This window comes from Falco rusticolus, chromosome Z, assembly GCF_015220075.1.
Source record: "Falco rusticolus isolate bFalRus1 chromosome Z, bFalRus1.pri, whole genome shotgun sequence".
NCBI classification, from domain to species: domain Eukaryota; kingdom Metazoa; phylum Chordata; class Aves; order Falconiformes; family Falconidae; genus Falco; species Falco rusticolus.
The window spans coordinates 82,129,329-82,145,229 of record NC_051210.1 but is presented as its reverse complement, the minus strand read 5'-3'; the positions used below and the strand labels follow the sequence as shown (position 1 = coordinate 82,145,229).

General features: G+C 42.2%; 2 protein-coding genes across 8 annotated transcripts in view; both read right to left on the bottom strand.

The window, feature by feature from the left end:
* Positions 1-1,010: 1,010 nt before the first annotated feature.
* Positions 1,011-6,179, bottom strand: ELAC1 (elaC ribonuclease Z 1). 7 transcript variants are annotated; one of them, XM_037374335.1, is made up of 5 exons: positions 6,154-6,179; positions 5,588-5,646; positions 4,553-4,731; positions 2,677-3,144; positions 1,011-2,057 (listed from the first exon to the last, which is right to left on the bottom strand). In XM_037374335.1, the coding sequence occupies exons 3-5, from the start codon at positions 4,707-4,709 to the stop codon at positions 1,588-1,590; spliced, it is 1,095 nt and encodes a 364-aa protein (XP_037230232.1). In that variant the 5' UTR covers positions 4,710-4,731; positions 5,588-5,646; positions 6,154-6,179; the 3' UTR covers positions 1,011-1,587. The 7 variants fall into 7 exon arrangements, with proteins under 7 accessions (XP_037230232.1, XP_037230230.1, XP_037230231.1 ...); XM_037374333.1 differs by lacking the exon at positions 6,154-6,179 and adding an exon at positions 5,897-5,984; XM_037374334.1 differs by lacking the exon at positions 6,154-6,179 and adding an exon at positions 5,871-5,971.
* Positions 6,180-6,504: 325 nt separating this feature from the next.
* The window catches only part of ME2 (malic enzyme 2), a 33,300-nt gene continuing 23,903 nt past the window's right edge, over positions 6,505-15,901 (bottom strand). The window contains exons 10-13 of the mRNA XM_037372662.1: positions 13,833-13,935; positions 13,140-13,210; positions 12,293-12,391; positions 6,505-11,932 (exon numbers count right to left, since the gene is read on the bottom strand). Coding sequence (XP_037228559.1) covers positions 11,783-11,932; positions 12,293-12,391; positions 13,140-13,210; positions 13,833-13,935 — 423 coding nt within the window. The 3' untranslated portion in view covers positions 6,505-11,782. The remainder of the gene's footprint in view (positions 11,933-12,292; positions 12,392-13,139; positions 13,211-13,832; positions 13,936-15,901) is intronic.

Sequence of the window (15,901 nt, the reverse complement as noted above, 5' to 3'; positions counted from 1 at the left end):
ATTCAGTTTGGAGTTACCACAGCCACAGGTAAAAAGTCTGTTTGAAGGGTGGGGATAAGACATTGAATTCAATTTGATCAAATTAAGCAAGGAAATCACACTCATTTTTTTCTTTGAAGTTTGTTGCTTACTTACACACCCTTAGTGAAGAAAACGTCAAGAGTATAGAAAAATTATCTGCAGGATTTAACTTCCTCATCTCACCAGCTTGGTCTGGGTGAGGATTACCACTGTCCACAAACCACCTTTGAGCAGTGCACCATTTTCAGGGGAGAGATCCTTGAAGTGGGAGTGTTTTAGATTTTTGGAGCTTTGTTATTTGACATTTAAAGCAAGGAAGGAAATTGTGTATTAAACAGATTCATTTTCCATCTGTATTACCATCAACTCAACAAAAGAACAAGCACAAACTGTAGCAGCTGTACTTCAACCTGACAGAGTTTTCAGTGTTTATATTAGAGAGCTATGAAGTGTTTCAGCTTTCAGGAATCCATGCTAAGGGAAACATGTTTAGGGTAGATTTTACTTTTTTTTTTTTTTCCCCCCAGAAAATTGAGCTAGAATTTGGGAAACTCCCAACTTCTGGTTTGTTTTGAGGGGAGAAGAAAAGGAGATAAAGTTGGTTTACATGTCCCTTAATTGAAAGTCATTGCAGACTGAGCTATATACTAGGTGAAATTCCTCCTGTAGTGGTACTTCTACAAACACAAATATGGTCTTATCAGGGTAATTTCTCTTTGGAAATGCATCTGGAGGAACACTTTAGGAAAGACGACTTGTCATCTGCCTGAAGACTTTCAAGCATACTTCCAAAACTTTACTGATGCAGGGAACAGGTATACAAGCTTAGTGCTCACGCTTCAGAGCTTTAAATGAATCAAATTGTTAAGAGCAATTCACTTTTGATAGGAAGCCTAAACTGTTTTTATTTATGAGAAAACTTCATATGCAAAGGGGAAATTAGAAGGGCTCCTCAACTCAAGCATAGCAACACCCCTAGTTACAAACACTTGGCAGAGTTATAACTACTTTTATTAGTTTCAGTCCCCTTACAGTTACAAAATACTGTATACAAGTTTGAAAGAGATGTTATTCAAAAGCTTGCAACAGGCGAGCTATCTTAAATTCTGGTGCAGAAAACAAACCTTCCAGAGGGCTGTATTAAGCCAAATGATCCAGTGCTCTGCTCCCGGAATCTGTGGTCCAAGGAAAACCTTGGCTGAAAAGAAAAAGGCTGTGAAGGCTTGTACCACTCTACACATTCAGTTTCTGGGGAAGCTAGGTGTCCGAAATCATCACTTATGAATTTGTTCCTAATTCCAGATGTTTCCGTATCCTTTACAAAAGCAACGCTAAGCATACCTAGTACCCTCTCCAGTTTGCAACAGTTCTCTGCGTGCCACAGAAAAGAACTCATGGATAGTGGTGGGCTTGGCAGTGCTGAGCTAACGGTTGCACTCGATGTTCTTACAGCTCTTTTCCAACCTAAATGATTCTGTCATTCTATGGTACCAGAAACACCACCAGTATTTTTAAGTGCTATCCAACACCATCCTATACTTTGTCTTCATGCAGAGCTTGCTCACGCTATTTCTCCTTTTTCATTGGAATTTCTATTGTCATAAAATCCTCAGCTAGTGTTACTTCTTGACCATCTAACACTGACTCTGCCTGTCGCTTCAGTTCGGTGACGTCCATGTCCCCCTCTCCTCTCTGAGCAGCTGGTTTATACCGCTGACTGAAGTGAGTGAAAACCAGTTTCTTAACTTTACACAATTTTGCAAAATCTGATGCCATTTTTGGAGTACTATGACCATGCTCTCTGGCCTTTTCCTCCTGGGTATCATCCAATGTAGCTTCATGTATCAGTACATCTGCTTCACAGCAAAGCTTCACGGCCGCATCTCCAACCACACCTGAACAATCCCCCAAAATGCAAATTTTTCTTCCAGGAATAGGGTCTTCTAAGACGTCAGAAGGAGAAATCATTACTCCATTTTCTAGAACAACTGCAGTTCCATTCTTCAGTTTCCCATATAAAGGACCTGGCTGAACTCCTGGTAAATAAAGGCAAAAGAGCCCATAAGTATTATAATGCGTGTCATGTTTAAAAAAAAAAAAATAACTTCAGAAGAGATATGCTATACACAGAGCTGTCTCGCTGAAAAAATACCACCTCAGTATAAATAGCAATTGATATTTCATGTACTTCATACAAATAAAGAGCCTGTAATGTCAGCAGGAAGTGTATTTGAAGAAAATCTGTATTTTTCATATTAAAGTCAATAAAGTCATGCAAATACACTGGCCATACATTTCCCTGAAAGCCACATTGTGCTTTTTAAACTTTATCATCTGAACTTGTTTGCTCTTCCCAGTATGAGAATGGTCTTCAATATTAATTGGTATTAGTATTACACACCAAACTGCTGCATTGGTGTGAAGTATTAAAATGTCTTTAACAGAAAATGGGAAATGGAATTTAAATTGATTACAGAGAGATACAGGCCCTCTAATTTGCTAGAACCCCTAGAAAGGTGGTCATAAAAAGATTACAACTGCCTATGAACCCAATTTTGTTACACTTGCTGAAAACTGGGCTCACTACTCTGTTGGAACACATGCATTTAGGCATTTAAACAATTACAAAGAGGAAAAATAAGACAAAATAGTTACCAAGGTCTTTCAGTTTCTGTACATTGAGTCTACCGGTCCGGGGCTTCTCTTGCACCACAAAGCCAAAGGAAGGAATGCGGTGAAATAGGCGAAATGCTTTCAGAACTATCTCCTCGTCTTCAACCAGCAAGTAAGAGTTTTCTACTGGATCCAAGTGGAGTATTCTCCCTTGTGCTTCCTGGGGAGACACCTCATCTCTGTCCAAGTGAAAAAACTCCTTAAATTCTTCTGGGGGGCACTGGTCCCGTGTAGGTACCAGTTCATGAACAGTGTAGGGAAAGAGAAGTTGTGAGTGGGAGAGCTCCATACTCCTCCATATGAAGTTTCGCAGTCCCAATGGTCCATAAATATCAAGAGGTGGTTTGTTTGGGTCAGGGCTACTTTGGAGGCTAAGTGTACACAGCAGCCCAGGAAGTCCAAAAAAGTGGTCACCATGAAGATGAGTTATGAAAATCTTGGTAATTCTGCCTATTGATTAGAACAACAGGAAAAGAAAAACAAACCAGAAAAAGGCAGGAAAATAAATGAACACCGTATCAACTCAGAAATAATTGCTTTTTGGCAAGAAGTATGAAATAACGAAAGAGGGAAATCAAAATAAAACTAGTGTTCAAGAAATAAATCCCAAACCACAAAGTGTATTTCTTCCATAGTAGCAGTAAGTTTCCACACAAGGTTTATTTTGTCTTGATTTGCCAAGAAAAGACTGCTGAGACAGAAGTTTTAGTTCCTTCTAAGCAAAACGTGCTACAAGCATGGAACAGAATCAACTGGTGACATCTGCCATATTAAAACACAAAGCAGTCCTGGAAAGTGGTTGTGCTTTCATACATCGCATGGAAACTGTAGACTACTGAGAAACGTAACATGGAATTTATGTTGTTCCCAGTTTTGAATTTAGCACATGAAATTAACATCATCAAAAATAAATTTTAAAAAAGCATCCAGTTTTGATTTTGAAGTTTTTTAAAAGGCAAGAAAACTATGGTGTCTGGCTGGTTTGTTTTGAACAGATGAAAAACTGTGCTTACAAGATCTGGGTTTTGTTTAGTGTTTGAATTTGTCCCACTCCAGCTCCCAGGCACTGGGCCCTACCTTTGCTAGACTGAAAAAGCCCAGAATTTTCTCTCATTACAGATACGTGTACTTAAATCAGGCTGCCTTAGTCTCCTCTCCTAGCTGAGTCCCCACCTCCATACAGTAAGGCATTTTCTCCAGCATCTGTTAGGACGAAGTAATAGGAAGGACGGAATCTCTTTGTTTTGATTTAAGAACAATTTAGTAAAAAGCATAAATTTAGTAAAAATTAGTCTGTTCACTTGGCCACTAAATCCCCTGACGGCTTCAGATTTTGGAGGAGCAGGAAGCTGGTTTTCTGTTCATAATTGATAATTTCATCTTTGTAACTTTCAAGTCAGAAGACTGGTCTTGCCGCTGTAGACTGCAAAAGCACAGCTACTGACGATAAACTTGGTTTCTACTTTATTTGCCAAAATGTAAAAGTTACCACAGATACACACAACTTTACCTAACAAAAGCACAGTGTTTGTTGACAGGAAGACTCACAGCATGTATTGTCTAGAGCTGTCTTCAGAAAAACACAAGCTGTGCCTGGTCTGTGGACCACGTTTGAAATTACAAAGCCCAAGAAATTAATTCAAGAGAGTTTGGTTCTCAAACACAATTCCTTACCAAAGGGCAATCAAGGATTACTGCACAGCAGGTTCAGCAAGTGCCACCCATACACAACACTTTCAGCTGCTCATGCATGTTTAGGATGTATTCAAATACCATGAGCAGGAGGACAAAGTATTTTGTTTAGGTCTTATGAAACTTTCCCCCTTCCCTCATCACAATACCTTTCAACAGCACAAACCTGCTTTGAGATGGCTCTTCATGAACTGTGTTTGGGTTCCCTCTCCACAGTCAAAGAGCCAGCACTCTCCTTCCCTGCGAAGCACTAATGCTGATGCTCCTCTTGTTGGAGAGGGATATGCTGAGCCTGTGCCAAGGAAAGTTATATCCATCGACATTCTGAGTACGTCGGTACACCACCTGAAAGAGATTTTGAGCTGCTGAACATACATGTTTATGCTGGGAAAGAAACAAACATTTTCGCTTTAAATGAAGGCATCCTCTGTACTTTAATGTGAGGATCAAATTCCCCTCGCCTTGAAAAAATAAATAATAAAACCTCCCTGGAGCAGGATATGACTTTCAGATGACACAATATTTACAAGTGGCAGATTTCCTCTTTATGTCAGTGGAAGGCTGCAAACACGCAGCCCACACGTAAGACCTTTGTTCATTACCTAAAGAAACAGCCCTATCCAGTTGGAAACACTCTAACCTTTCAACCCACTATTATTTCTTTCTTCTTAATTTAAACTGCATTTTCCTGCATGTGCTTTCCTCTAAAAGCCTTTTCCAAACGACTAAGACCAAACAGCCACTGCTGACGTTTAAATGCCATGGCAGGACGTCAGGGGCGGGCAGCCCAGCAACCCAGAGAGGAAAAACTTTCTCCCCTCAAAACAACTTCAGAGACCGCAAGACACAGGAGTCACCTGATTTACTCTGCCTTTGCAATGGTGCCCTTGAAAGCCTGTTTGGCTTCTCATAAGGGCAAAGAGAAAAATTCAAAACTACCATTTACGTAGCCTGAAGGCTGCCTGACAGATCGCAGGACACCCACTGCAGCAGAAGGATCTATACTGTCAGCTGCCATACCCCTGTAGTTTATGTCTCTGCTGTGTTGTCCAGATGAGGAGCCTGGCCGGTCTGCAGGAGCAGGGCAACCTTTGGAAAGCTGCATTAGGAGCAGAACTTCCCTGTGCACAACTCTTAACACCGCCTCGCCTTACGGGGTGTGCTATCTCCAGCCTTAAGCCCTCCTGGATTTAGCGCCTACCCCGTTTTCAGATGTGTTTCCTCATTTCAAAGTCCAGGTGCCTCAACAGCTTCAGATGCCTTTCAAACAAACAAAAAATAAAGCCTCAGTTTGGCTGCTTTTAAAAGCACTGCCGCCATTCCCTGAAGGAAAGCAGTCCTCTTCCCGGGTGTGCTAGCAGCCTCCTCCCAAGCACACCGAGATGCAACCCGACCTCGGGGGGGGAGGGGGGCCGAGAAGGGGTAAATGCACATCCATCACCCCCCCCAAAAGAAACCCGAAATAAACGCTTTGCTTCCTTTACCCCTGCGTAAAAACAGATTTAACAACCTGTCAGCTGGTCTAAGGCATCACGCTATTACTTTGTGGCCAGGGCACGCTAAAAGCCTTACCGAGGCCTAAGCTCGCCCGCAGCCCCTCCCCGCCGCCGGGCCGCCCACCCCCCGCTCCCCCCGGGGCTTGTGAGGCACAGCCCGAGCCTCCACGGGCCGCCGCGCCCGGGCACGGCAGCGTTTAGCTCGCAAACAGACCGCGGCCAGGCCCAGGTCCGGCACCGCGGCCTACCCCGCTCCCCGCGGCCCGCCTACCTCCCCCGGGCGGCGGCAGGCGGAGCCCGAGCGGCCCAGGCCCGGCCCCCCGCCCCCGCGCTGCGCCAGGCGGGCGGCCCCGGCCCCACGGGGAGCCAGGCGGCCGCGGCCGCTGGGGCCAGGCGGGGGCCGGGCCTCAGGGCGCTTACAAAGGGGCCTCCCGGCAACAAATGCTGTGGAGAACCAGTTCTGGGGATAAAATTGCACAGCCTGAGTCCCGGGGGTGTCTGCTGGTGGTGCGCAAGGGACAAAAGGAAAAAAAAACCCAAAACATCAGTGATTTAGAGAGTTCCATACCAATGCCGTATAGATCAAGGGTTACTTTTTCAGAATAAACAAAGTCAAATGTAATTTAGGCAAAGGGAATGCATTTTACTAAGAAAATAGAAGACCAGAACACACATTCCAAGAATTACAACGTTAGAAAGGAGAAGAAAAACCCCAACCAGTTCACATTAAATACAACTTTAGTTTCAGCTGAGCGATGTCCCTCCAAGTACAGTCAGCCCCGGGCAGGTAAGGCAAGAACTGTTCTCACAAGCACTCCGGTGGACTTACATTTATTTGTGTAAAGTAGGTATGTATAAGCTCATCTATATCTTTTTTGACACTGCATTACTTAAACTGGCCATCTTACTCTGTTTGTGTAGTCCTAAAAGTACTTTTATTTCCATTTTCATTACAAAGGAACTGCTTCAAGGATGGGTAAGTCCAGGGTACTCGGACAGTGAAATTCAATCCAGCGCCAACTTCATGCATGGCAGAGTATTAACACACGCCCCAAGGTTCTTGCACCATGAGCAAAATGTCCAATGTGAGAAAGCTTTTTACATGAGCTGTAGCCATGGTCTGCTGTGCCACCAGGTCCTGGATCCCCCGCATACGACGGAGCTGCTGGCATATCTTCCTCCGGAGCAGGCACGAGTAAGCTGCATCACTACCAAATGCTAGGATTGGGGAAGTGATGATAGGAAGCAAGAGGTCTAAAGCATGCTCTATTTTCCTTGTGGTTCACCCAGAGTATCTGCAGGCTTTCTGATACCATGGTAATGTGTATTTTGCAAGTAGGTAGGTAGGTCAAGGTAGATCCGTACAGAACTAGATGTCCCTTCACCAGCAGCAGCTGAATTACATTGCTCAAACTCAGCTGCCAAGCGGGTGCACTTAGAGAGCTGCTCTAGATTTTCTCCTTGCTCCACTATTCAATGTAACACCAGTCACTGCCTATTAGGTATTGGCTGTTATGAAACAGGATAGCAGCACACATCATCTTAAAAAAAGTCCAAAAAATGACAGTGGTTTTCTTAAACTCAGGAATAGCACTTGCAGCTGCAACAGGAGTCCAAACTGTTCTGTTCTTACAGTCCAATCTGAGAGTCTTGTAGATACTTTTATCCAAATGACAACAGGTGCTCAAATCTGCACCTTTGAGGTCTCGAAGACCCGGAACAAACAGAAGACAAACAACCTGGATCTACTTAGCCCCAGAGTCAGCTGAACTAAAATTCAGTTAGAGCTGTACAATAGTGAACCCCATAGGGAGGAATAGTCACCAAATAGGGCCGCTATTGAACAACTAAAAGGTGTATCATTTATCTTTGCAGTTACTACCACAGGAGTGTGACAGAGTTACTCTACCCCCACGCAAAACACTGTGCTGGAAACTACAGTACAGGGAAGACACGCACCTACTGCAGGAAACCTGTTAAACACCAATCTGCGCATGAAGTGTTGCTTTGTTTTAAGCCTGGAAAACAAACACAACATCATGAAACATCACTATTCACAAACATAACCAAGAACTTAGGCAAGGAGTCACACCTGGGTTTTAAAAATCTATCAGATACATTTTAGTAGTCTTCCTCTACAGGTCACTTGTTGGCATGCAGACATATGCTTCAGGAACGTACAAACCTCTGTAACATCTTTGAACAAGAACACATGTATTTTATAAAAAAAAGGCTGTGCTCCCTTAGCTACCTTTCTTCTCCCCTAGACATTTCTATACATTGCTGCCAAGAGGCTCAGTCCTGCTCCTGTTGATTTTAAGGAAGCAAATCTTGGACCAGTCCTGGAAAAGACTGAGCTACTGACCTCAGTGGGAGTCCCTGATCCTCTCCAAAGCATTCTGTACACCCAAAATAGCATCCTCACAGAAGAGGCATGAAAGAGACTTCTATACCATTCAGAGGGCAAAAGTCACCAGAGCTGTGTGAAGAGCTATAACACTAGTCATCCTGTAGGCAATACAATTTTTTTAAAGAACAGTGTAAGATTAATTTACTGTATGTAGCATTACAAAATGCATCCTGGTGACAACTTTCTCCCTTTGCATACTGCATAAGAGGATCTTCCAATTAGATACAAGAACGGTAAATACTTTTGCATAAGTCAGCAAACAGAAAAAAATCAGGTTAAGTAGAATATGAAAAAGGATACTGTGGGTCCTTACTAATTGGCAAGATAAATAACTTTAATTAATGCAAAGATTAGATGTGAAGAATACACAAAACTGAAGATGAACCTGTATATTTTATTAAAAAAAATAAATCTGAGAGAGATGAAAGGGAGAGTGAAATGCACTTAAAACTGAGCTGACATATCTCCTGTTGCTAATGGAAAGCAATGGCTGTACATTAAAGGTAAAAGTCCGCTGTGTCTATATTGCAAGCTATCCACAGAACAGAACCTGATTAAACAATGTCCACAAGCACATATCCACAGGTAAGGTCCAACTGGTACCACTGAGCTGCTGTAACTGGGACAGATTAGAAAGAGGCAGTCAGGCCTCCTCTATAGAGTCAGAACTCTATAGATGCAGCCCCATCAGGGCAGGGCTGTATTGTAACTGGAGCCTCCCAGCTTGTTAAAGACTTTTTTTCCTCACCTGTGCAGTGGTATTTCCAGAAAAATTATGCAGGAACATTTGTACCTGGGAACATCCCACTGCCAACCAATTCTGAACAACCCTTCTCGGCATGTGCTGTGCTGCTTAAAGACAGCAGGGAGGCTGTGCCAGGAAGGAAAAGGACTGTCCTTCACCAGACAGGCATTTTCCCTCAGCCTGACAGCAGCCACTGTGAATTCCCTGCGTGAAAGCTCCCTTCGGGAATCGTAATCGCTCTTGCCCAAAGCAAGACTCTGCTGCATGCAGGTAATGCTGTCCTCCGAAGAACCAGGTTTTCCTGAGCACTGTCAATGCCCACTGCTTATGGACGGTGACTGCACTTCTTGCCTGAAAACACTCAATCAGACCGAACAGATGGATGGAAATCTTTATTTTGTAAGACAGATTTATATTTACAGACTGATTGCCCTGCCTCTGTGATCAGTCTCAGCCGGGACACAAGATCAGCACATGGGATATTTTTGTTACTCCATCTGCCTAATTAGTATGTTGGCAGAAGTGAGGAATTGTGCGTTCCCAATATTCTTGAACCCAGTGATGCAGAACTCCATTGACACACTACCACAGGCTTCAGCTAGAGTTGAATTTTCAGAAGGTAAAAATAATTTGTACATTAAATTAACAATTTTTCAGTAAGATCACAAATTTAAATACAATACAAACCAGGCATAGCAAAAATAGATGGAAAAAACATTCTTTGTAAAAACATCGTCTGTGTGTGTGTTGGTCTTTTTTGTACATATACTTACATATACAAGTTGCAAACCACATACATCGCCCGATTTGGCAATGTGGCATTTCGAGCCCCACCAGACAGCACTTTACCACAGTTTGAATATGCAGCCTTTTCCCCACATGACTGTTTTCTGCATTTATATAATCAGTCTCCTTTCCTCACTTAGATAAAAGCCTTCCCAGAGTTCCATGTTCTTTTTATCTAATACGTGAACGTAATTTTAAAATTAGAGATTAGGCTGTAAGAGGCAGAGACCATGTCTAAAGGGGTACAGAGACTATTTTCCCTGTTCTATTTTGGGCCTGTTCTTTTGGAGACCACATTTTCCAATAAAAATGAGGAAACAAGAGAGGTGCTTACCACGGGTAAATCCTGAGCAAGTTTTACTTCATCTCTTTGGATTCTGGCTTCAAGTTTGCCAGTATAGCCCTTTTACATCTATCTATTTATTTTTGTCCTTTTTTACCTTGATGCAGAACACCATGAAACAGCACATTGTCTTCCCTTCTGTTCCTGACATACCACTGTTCTTGTTACAGCAACCAGATTTAGAAAAGTCACAGACTGTAACTATCACTGTGTGTCCCTGCCTGCTAATACAAACTAATGGAGGGCACTCAAACCTGGTATGAACAAAATGAAAAGGAATGCACACTGTGGTATCTGCATCAAATGTGCAGCGCTCTTCACTGCAAGGAAGAATTCAACTCAATTTTTGTTTTCAGAAACCCCCAACAAATTACATCTGTAAATGGGAGTGAGGAAGATTAAGTGATCAACTTACAGCTTCTAGGCATTAGAACTTTTGAGTCCTGTCTTCAAACTGAACTGAATATACTGGACTAAGACCACAAGAAATGTTCAAACTTCTGTAAATGTGTGTGTCAACAGCTGCCTTTAGCACTTTCTGTTTCAGCTTCATCAGCTGTCTGCAGGGGGGTTGTTCAAAGTGGCAAGTGAGTCAGTCCACTTACGAGTTTTTGAGTCAGCAATGTCACGAAAACATCACACGCAGGTCGTTTTGTGAGAACAAGGGTATGCAAGACAGAAAACAAATTAGCTTAAAAGAAACAGAACCTTGAAAAAAATTAACAGATGAAACAAAAACCCTCTGGCACATCACCTTGGAGTCCACTGCAGAAAATCTCCCCTTAAAACCTCTAAAAGATTTCCATAAATTGCCTCAGATCCTGCCTTTACTTTATAGAATTTATTATGCAACAGCATAGCTTTGTTTTTAAAAGCTATTAAGTGATTAATATGATTTTCAGGCTTTCCAAGAATATTTTTAACTAGCTCATGTGTTTCCTGATAACAGATTTTTTTTTACACTATGATGAAAACACAAAATACAGACATTGCTGCAGATTCCATGTGTGTATACCATGCTGCTCCTCAAAGTGCGCTGAAAGAAACAAGAGCAGCCAATGCCACAAGGAAGTCTGGACATAGACATCTTTAAATATCAGATAAAACAGAAAGCCCGTTAGACTGTTAAGATTTGTCTTAAGCTGTCCTTTCTTTTCTGACAAATGCTCTCTGGTGATGTCACAGATAACACAGCGTGACAACTCCAGGACAATTAGAAGACTGATTATTAAAAGCAGAAATAAATCATTCTGGAAATCAACAGTGATGAGAGAGCTATAGTTCATCATCAAATGCACGTAGCTAAACCATCATTAATGGAATTCTTTAGTGTGGTGCTGGCTCTTAGCTAGAAATGCAATGTCATTATTTAAATGTATTTTCGAGTCCTCTCTCATTCCTGTGGATGCCATCATCCATACAGTCATCAGGTACTTGGGAGAGTGGGGAGAAATCTACATCAAGTGAAAAACAGGGCAGGAGGGGGGAAAAAAAAAAAGACAACAAAATGAGCAAAAATAAATTATAGGACTCAAAGATGATGATTTAAACTGCTTTGAAAAAGGAATCCCTGCAGAGTAGAAGATGCTGCCTGAGGAGTGCAATCTTCTGATGCATCAGTGAACCTTAGATTCAGGCCAGTCATACACATCTGGCATGAAGGACTCGTATTCGTAGGTCCAAACCTTTGATCGAATGTAACGGTTCTTGTCTGCAGGTTCAGGGTAATGGAAAGCCATGTTGTTTGCATACAAAAATTCCATAACCTGAAAAGTTAAATCACCATGCAGTTTGTGCCTTTTATTACCTTCATGTAACATCCCCGCTTCCACTGCAATGTTTAGGACTCACAAACTGGATAAAGACAAACTCCAAAGTCCTTTTATAATTCCTGAATGCCTTACCAAGATCTAAAACTTGATTTCAGAAACCAAGGGAGCATCATTTTGGCCCATTGTTACTGCCAAACTGAAGCATCCAACAAACTCCAAATTTTTATAAGCAGCTCTTACTAAAGGCACAAAGAACTGGGTATTTTGTGCCAAAGGGCCATACTGTGCAATTCAGCAGGTTAATGTACACATAAAACACTTTTAGTACAGTCCACTTTTATGCTTCATACTCACCTTGACAGCAATATAAATGGAAACTTCCCTGATATTAGACAGTGGAGGATAAAGTCTTCCTTGTGCAAGTTCTTCATCGGTCAGCTGTTCTGTCAATGCCTGAGTTAGAAAAACAAACAAGTTCTATTTACTGCATCCCGAGTGGGATCAATATCACACTAAAACACCTGAAAGAAACAAGTTGCATTGTTCTTACTACTAGAATGCTCCCAAAGCAGTAGGGTAAGGCAGCCAGAATCTCAAAATTCTCAAAAATCAACTCTTCAATCTGCGCCCATATCAGCATATTCTGCTTGTAAATATTTAGCAAAATATGATCCTATTTTTTTGGAGGCTGAACTCCCCATAACTATGGAAGTTAGAAGAGCGCAATGTGCCTGCACGACTGCCCATGTGTTTGGCCAATTGATTCACTGGCCACTCCAATGTGATAGGTGCTCCTGCTGCAGAGTAGAAAGGCAGGAGAGGTTGGGAGCCTGGGGGCCATGTGCATCCCTGAACACACTGCCAGCTGTGGAACACAGAGTGGGGCAGGAGGCGGGGGCAGGCCTGCTGCCAGACCTACGGGGCTGGGAGGCAATTTAAGCATGGACAGATTTCCTATTTGGGTGTTTGGTTTTCTGAATGAAAAAAATTAAAAAGGCAATGGAAGCTGATGCTTTTCACAGTTTTGTTTGATAAAAATATTTTTTTTCCCCCCTCCATTGGGGAGGGATACAACCAACAGAAATCAAACAGGAAACCACACAGTTTCAGCAAGATTTGAGAAATTGCCCAACATTTCATCCACCATCATGTCATCCACCACCATGTCAAAAGCCACAGCCTGCTCTGCTTCCTCACTTACCTTAGCAGCCTCTAGGAAAACCTTGTCACTAATATGCCGAACACTGCTGAGGATCACAGCGAGAGCCACACCTACAATAAAATTATTGCCAATTAGGGCCACCATTCCAAAACACGCAGCTTGCTGCCAAGAAGCTGCAAGTCATCTAGAATGTTATTTTAAAAAATCTTCCCACAGCTTTCTATACACATTCGCAAAACTATTATCATGTGTGCCAGTCATTTACCATAATAAGTGGCTTTCAGCAAGGGGCTGGAGCTTAGCAGCTCAGTGAGGAAAGAGAGAGAAAGGGGAAGGCAGAGAAGTATCCCTAGGGCTTCTTTTGGACCTCACTTGTGCAGGTGTAACTTTAAAAGAGGCATATATTAACACTTATTTTCTCCTCCACCTCCTGCCCCAAACAAGCAGAAGAACCCATAATGCAACAGCTTTCAAAGCCTTTAATAACTCCCTTTTGTATATCCAGCTGGGTAAGCTCACTGCATGCATGTCGCATATGTAGCTGCACATGCATGGCATCCATCCTTAATTGATTTTCTTTCATTCGTTCTTCTGATTGAGTTCTCAGCTTTACATGCTGGTAACACCTCTTCATGCTGCTTCGCTAACTGTGCCTAGGGTAGGAAGAGAACCCAAGACGAGCTGCTAACAGCCTAGTCTGAAAAATTAAAAGAAGAAAATTTTATTTATTACCTGGAAAAATATAAGCATTGTTTCCTTGGCCTGGTTTGAAGGTTCTTCCATCTTTCAAAGTCACCAGCTCGAAGGGACTGCCACTGGCAAACAAGCAACGGCCCTGTTAAACAGAGGAATAATCACAGTCAGGCAGCTTCTAAAAAGCCAACAGTTTGGAGCAATACAGTCATTATGAAATACAGGGACACCACAGTCCTACAGCTGCCAGTCGGCTCTTGGACTGAGTCAGGAAGGTACTCAAGCACACAGCCAAATGCAAAAAGGCAAACGGCCCTGCTGAATGCAACTGGATTCAAGCACATACTTAAATCCCTTGCTGACTCAATCTCCACAATCCCAGAATGACTGCCACCAAACCCACCCTTTTCCAGTAGGGCCTGGAAGAGACATAAGCAAGTAAGCATCTGCATGTTTCTGCAGCTGCAGAACGTGTAGCGTTCCTGCAGCAAACATCTGGAAAGCAGAAGAGGCAAGCATACACATTGAATTGTGCAGCTTTCTAAGGAATGGAAGCCATCCATTTGTTTTATTATTCCTTGCTCTTTAAGACAGCAATGACTTAGAGGAACTACTCACACACAAAATAAAGTATTTGTGTGTTAACTATTTTTATAACCACGTATCAGGAACCATTGCCACAAGCCAGGACACACCACCGTATGGACTATACAAAGACAGCTGAATGATGGCCACTTCCAAAAGGAGACTGCAACAGAAGTACAGTAACAAAAGATCACTTATTTACTGATGGGTGGGAGAGTGAAGGGAGGGACTGCTGTATCATGTTTTTATTGCTGAGAGGTCTCAGAGGGGCGAATAATGCAGTTTCTTTTGAAAAGAATTTTAATCAGCACAAAAAACTAAAACAAATCCAGAGTTTGGAGTGTGAAATATACCCTCCAAATAAACGATCCTTTCCTTAAGCTGTAAACCCCCCTAAGCAACAAATCTTGACATTGTTTTGAGTAGGTTTAATAACATTATTTACATTTAAAGCTCCCCGGACCACTGCATTCGAGAACAAATTACCAAAGAAGCTAGGGACTTGGGAACTATGTTTGAATGTTAGGGCATACCCACAACAATAGTCTTTCTGCATAGGGAGCAAAATATACGGATGTATTTGAGGACTGGACCAAAAGACGAAAATTCAAACACAACAAAAGCCCACAACAATACACGGTGGCAGAGGGCACCAAAACATCATCAAGCTTTTACAGGTGCCACCTAGTGGAAAAAGAATAAGGAATAAAAGCTTAGTGACGATACCTTCATTTCTTTACTGACTTCCTAGTTTAGTCTAAGATTTTACACCAGCCAGGATCAGGCTACTCCCGAGGCCAGGAGACAGACACATAGGGCTGACAGCTCTTATCCCTAATTGCCTGACAAACTTTGTTAGTTAAACGACAAAGTGAAGTTGGGCAGGATTCTCTAGGTAATTACTGTACATTGAAGCGAAAAATGTTACACATTTTCGGAGGGCAAACTATAGGTAAAATGAATACATTTCAGAGAACTGAAGAGCATTAGGAAAACAAACATTAGGTATAGAGAAAAGTCTAACGAGCCAGAAACATTACAAAATTTATTAATAAGGACTGGAACAAAATTACATCCATTCGTTTACTGACCAGGAATATTGAATTGTTCAAATAACCCATGTCTAAATAATAACTTCCGGAAACTCCTGAATAAAAGGACATATCGATCCAATACAGGAAAAAAACAAAGACCCTCTCCCCATCTGGCACCAATTTTTTAAATAGCACCATGCTCACACAGGTACTTCAGTGAAGACATGTTATCAAACCTAAATCTAATCAGCACTGTCTTGCTTCTCCATCTGACAGCAACAACTACCCTGAGGTCCAACTCCTCGTGACTCAACACACTGCTATGAGGGAAAAGTGAGCTTCTTCCCTTAAAACATCTGTTGCTCTGTTGATGTTAAATAAAAAGTGCACGCAAAAATGAGGCTGAGTCTCCCTCTAATGTGCTGCTGGCCTCCTTCAGCCATCAGGGATGCCAGTAATTTTTACATTTATTTATGCCAGCAAAGGCTT

What these genes read in the sequence shown, in the direction of transcription:
- ELAC1 (XM_037374335.1), bottom strand. Translation starts at nt 4,709, where the DNA reads ATGTCGATGGATATAACTTTCCTTGGCACAGGCTCAGCATATCCCTCT. An exon ending in GAAGAGCCATCTCAAAGCAG is followed by an intron (nt 3,145 to 4,552) that starts GTTTGTGCTGTT and finishes TCTAATCAATAG; the next exon opens with GCAGAATTACCAAGATTTTC. An exon ending in ACAGAAACTGAAAGACCTTG is followed by an intron (nt 2,058 to 2,676) that starts GTAACTATTTTG and finishes TTTATTTACCAG; the next exon opens with GAGTTCAGCCAGGTCCTTTA.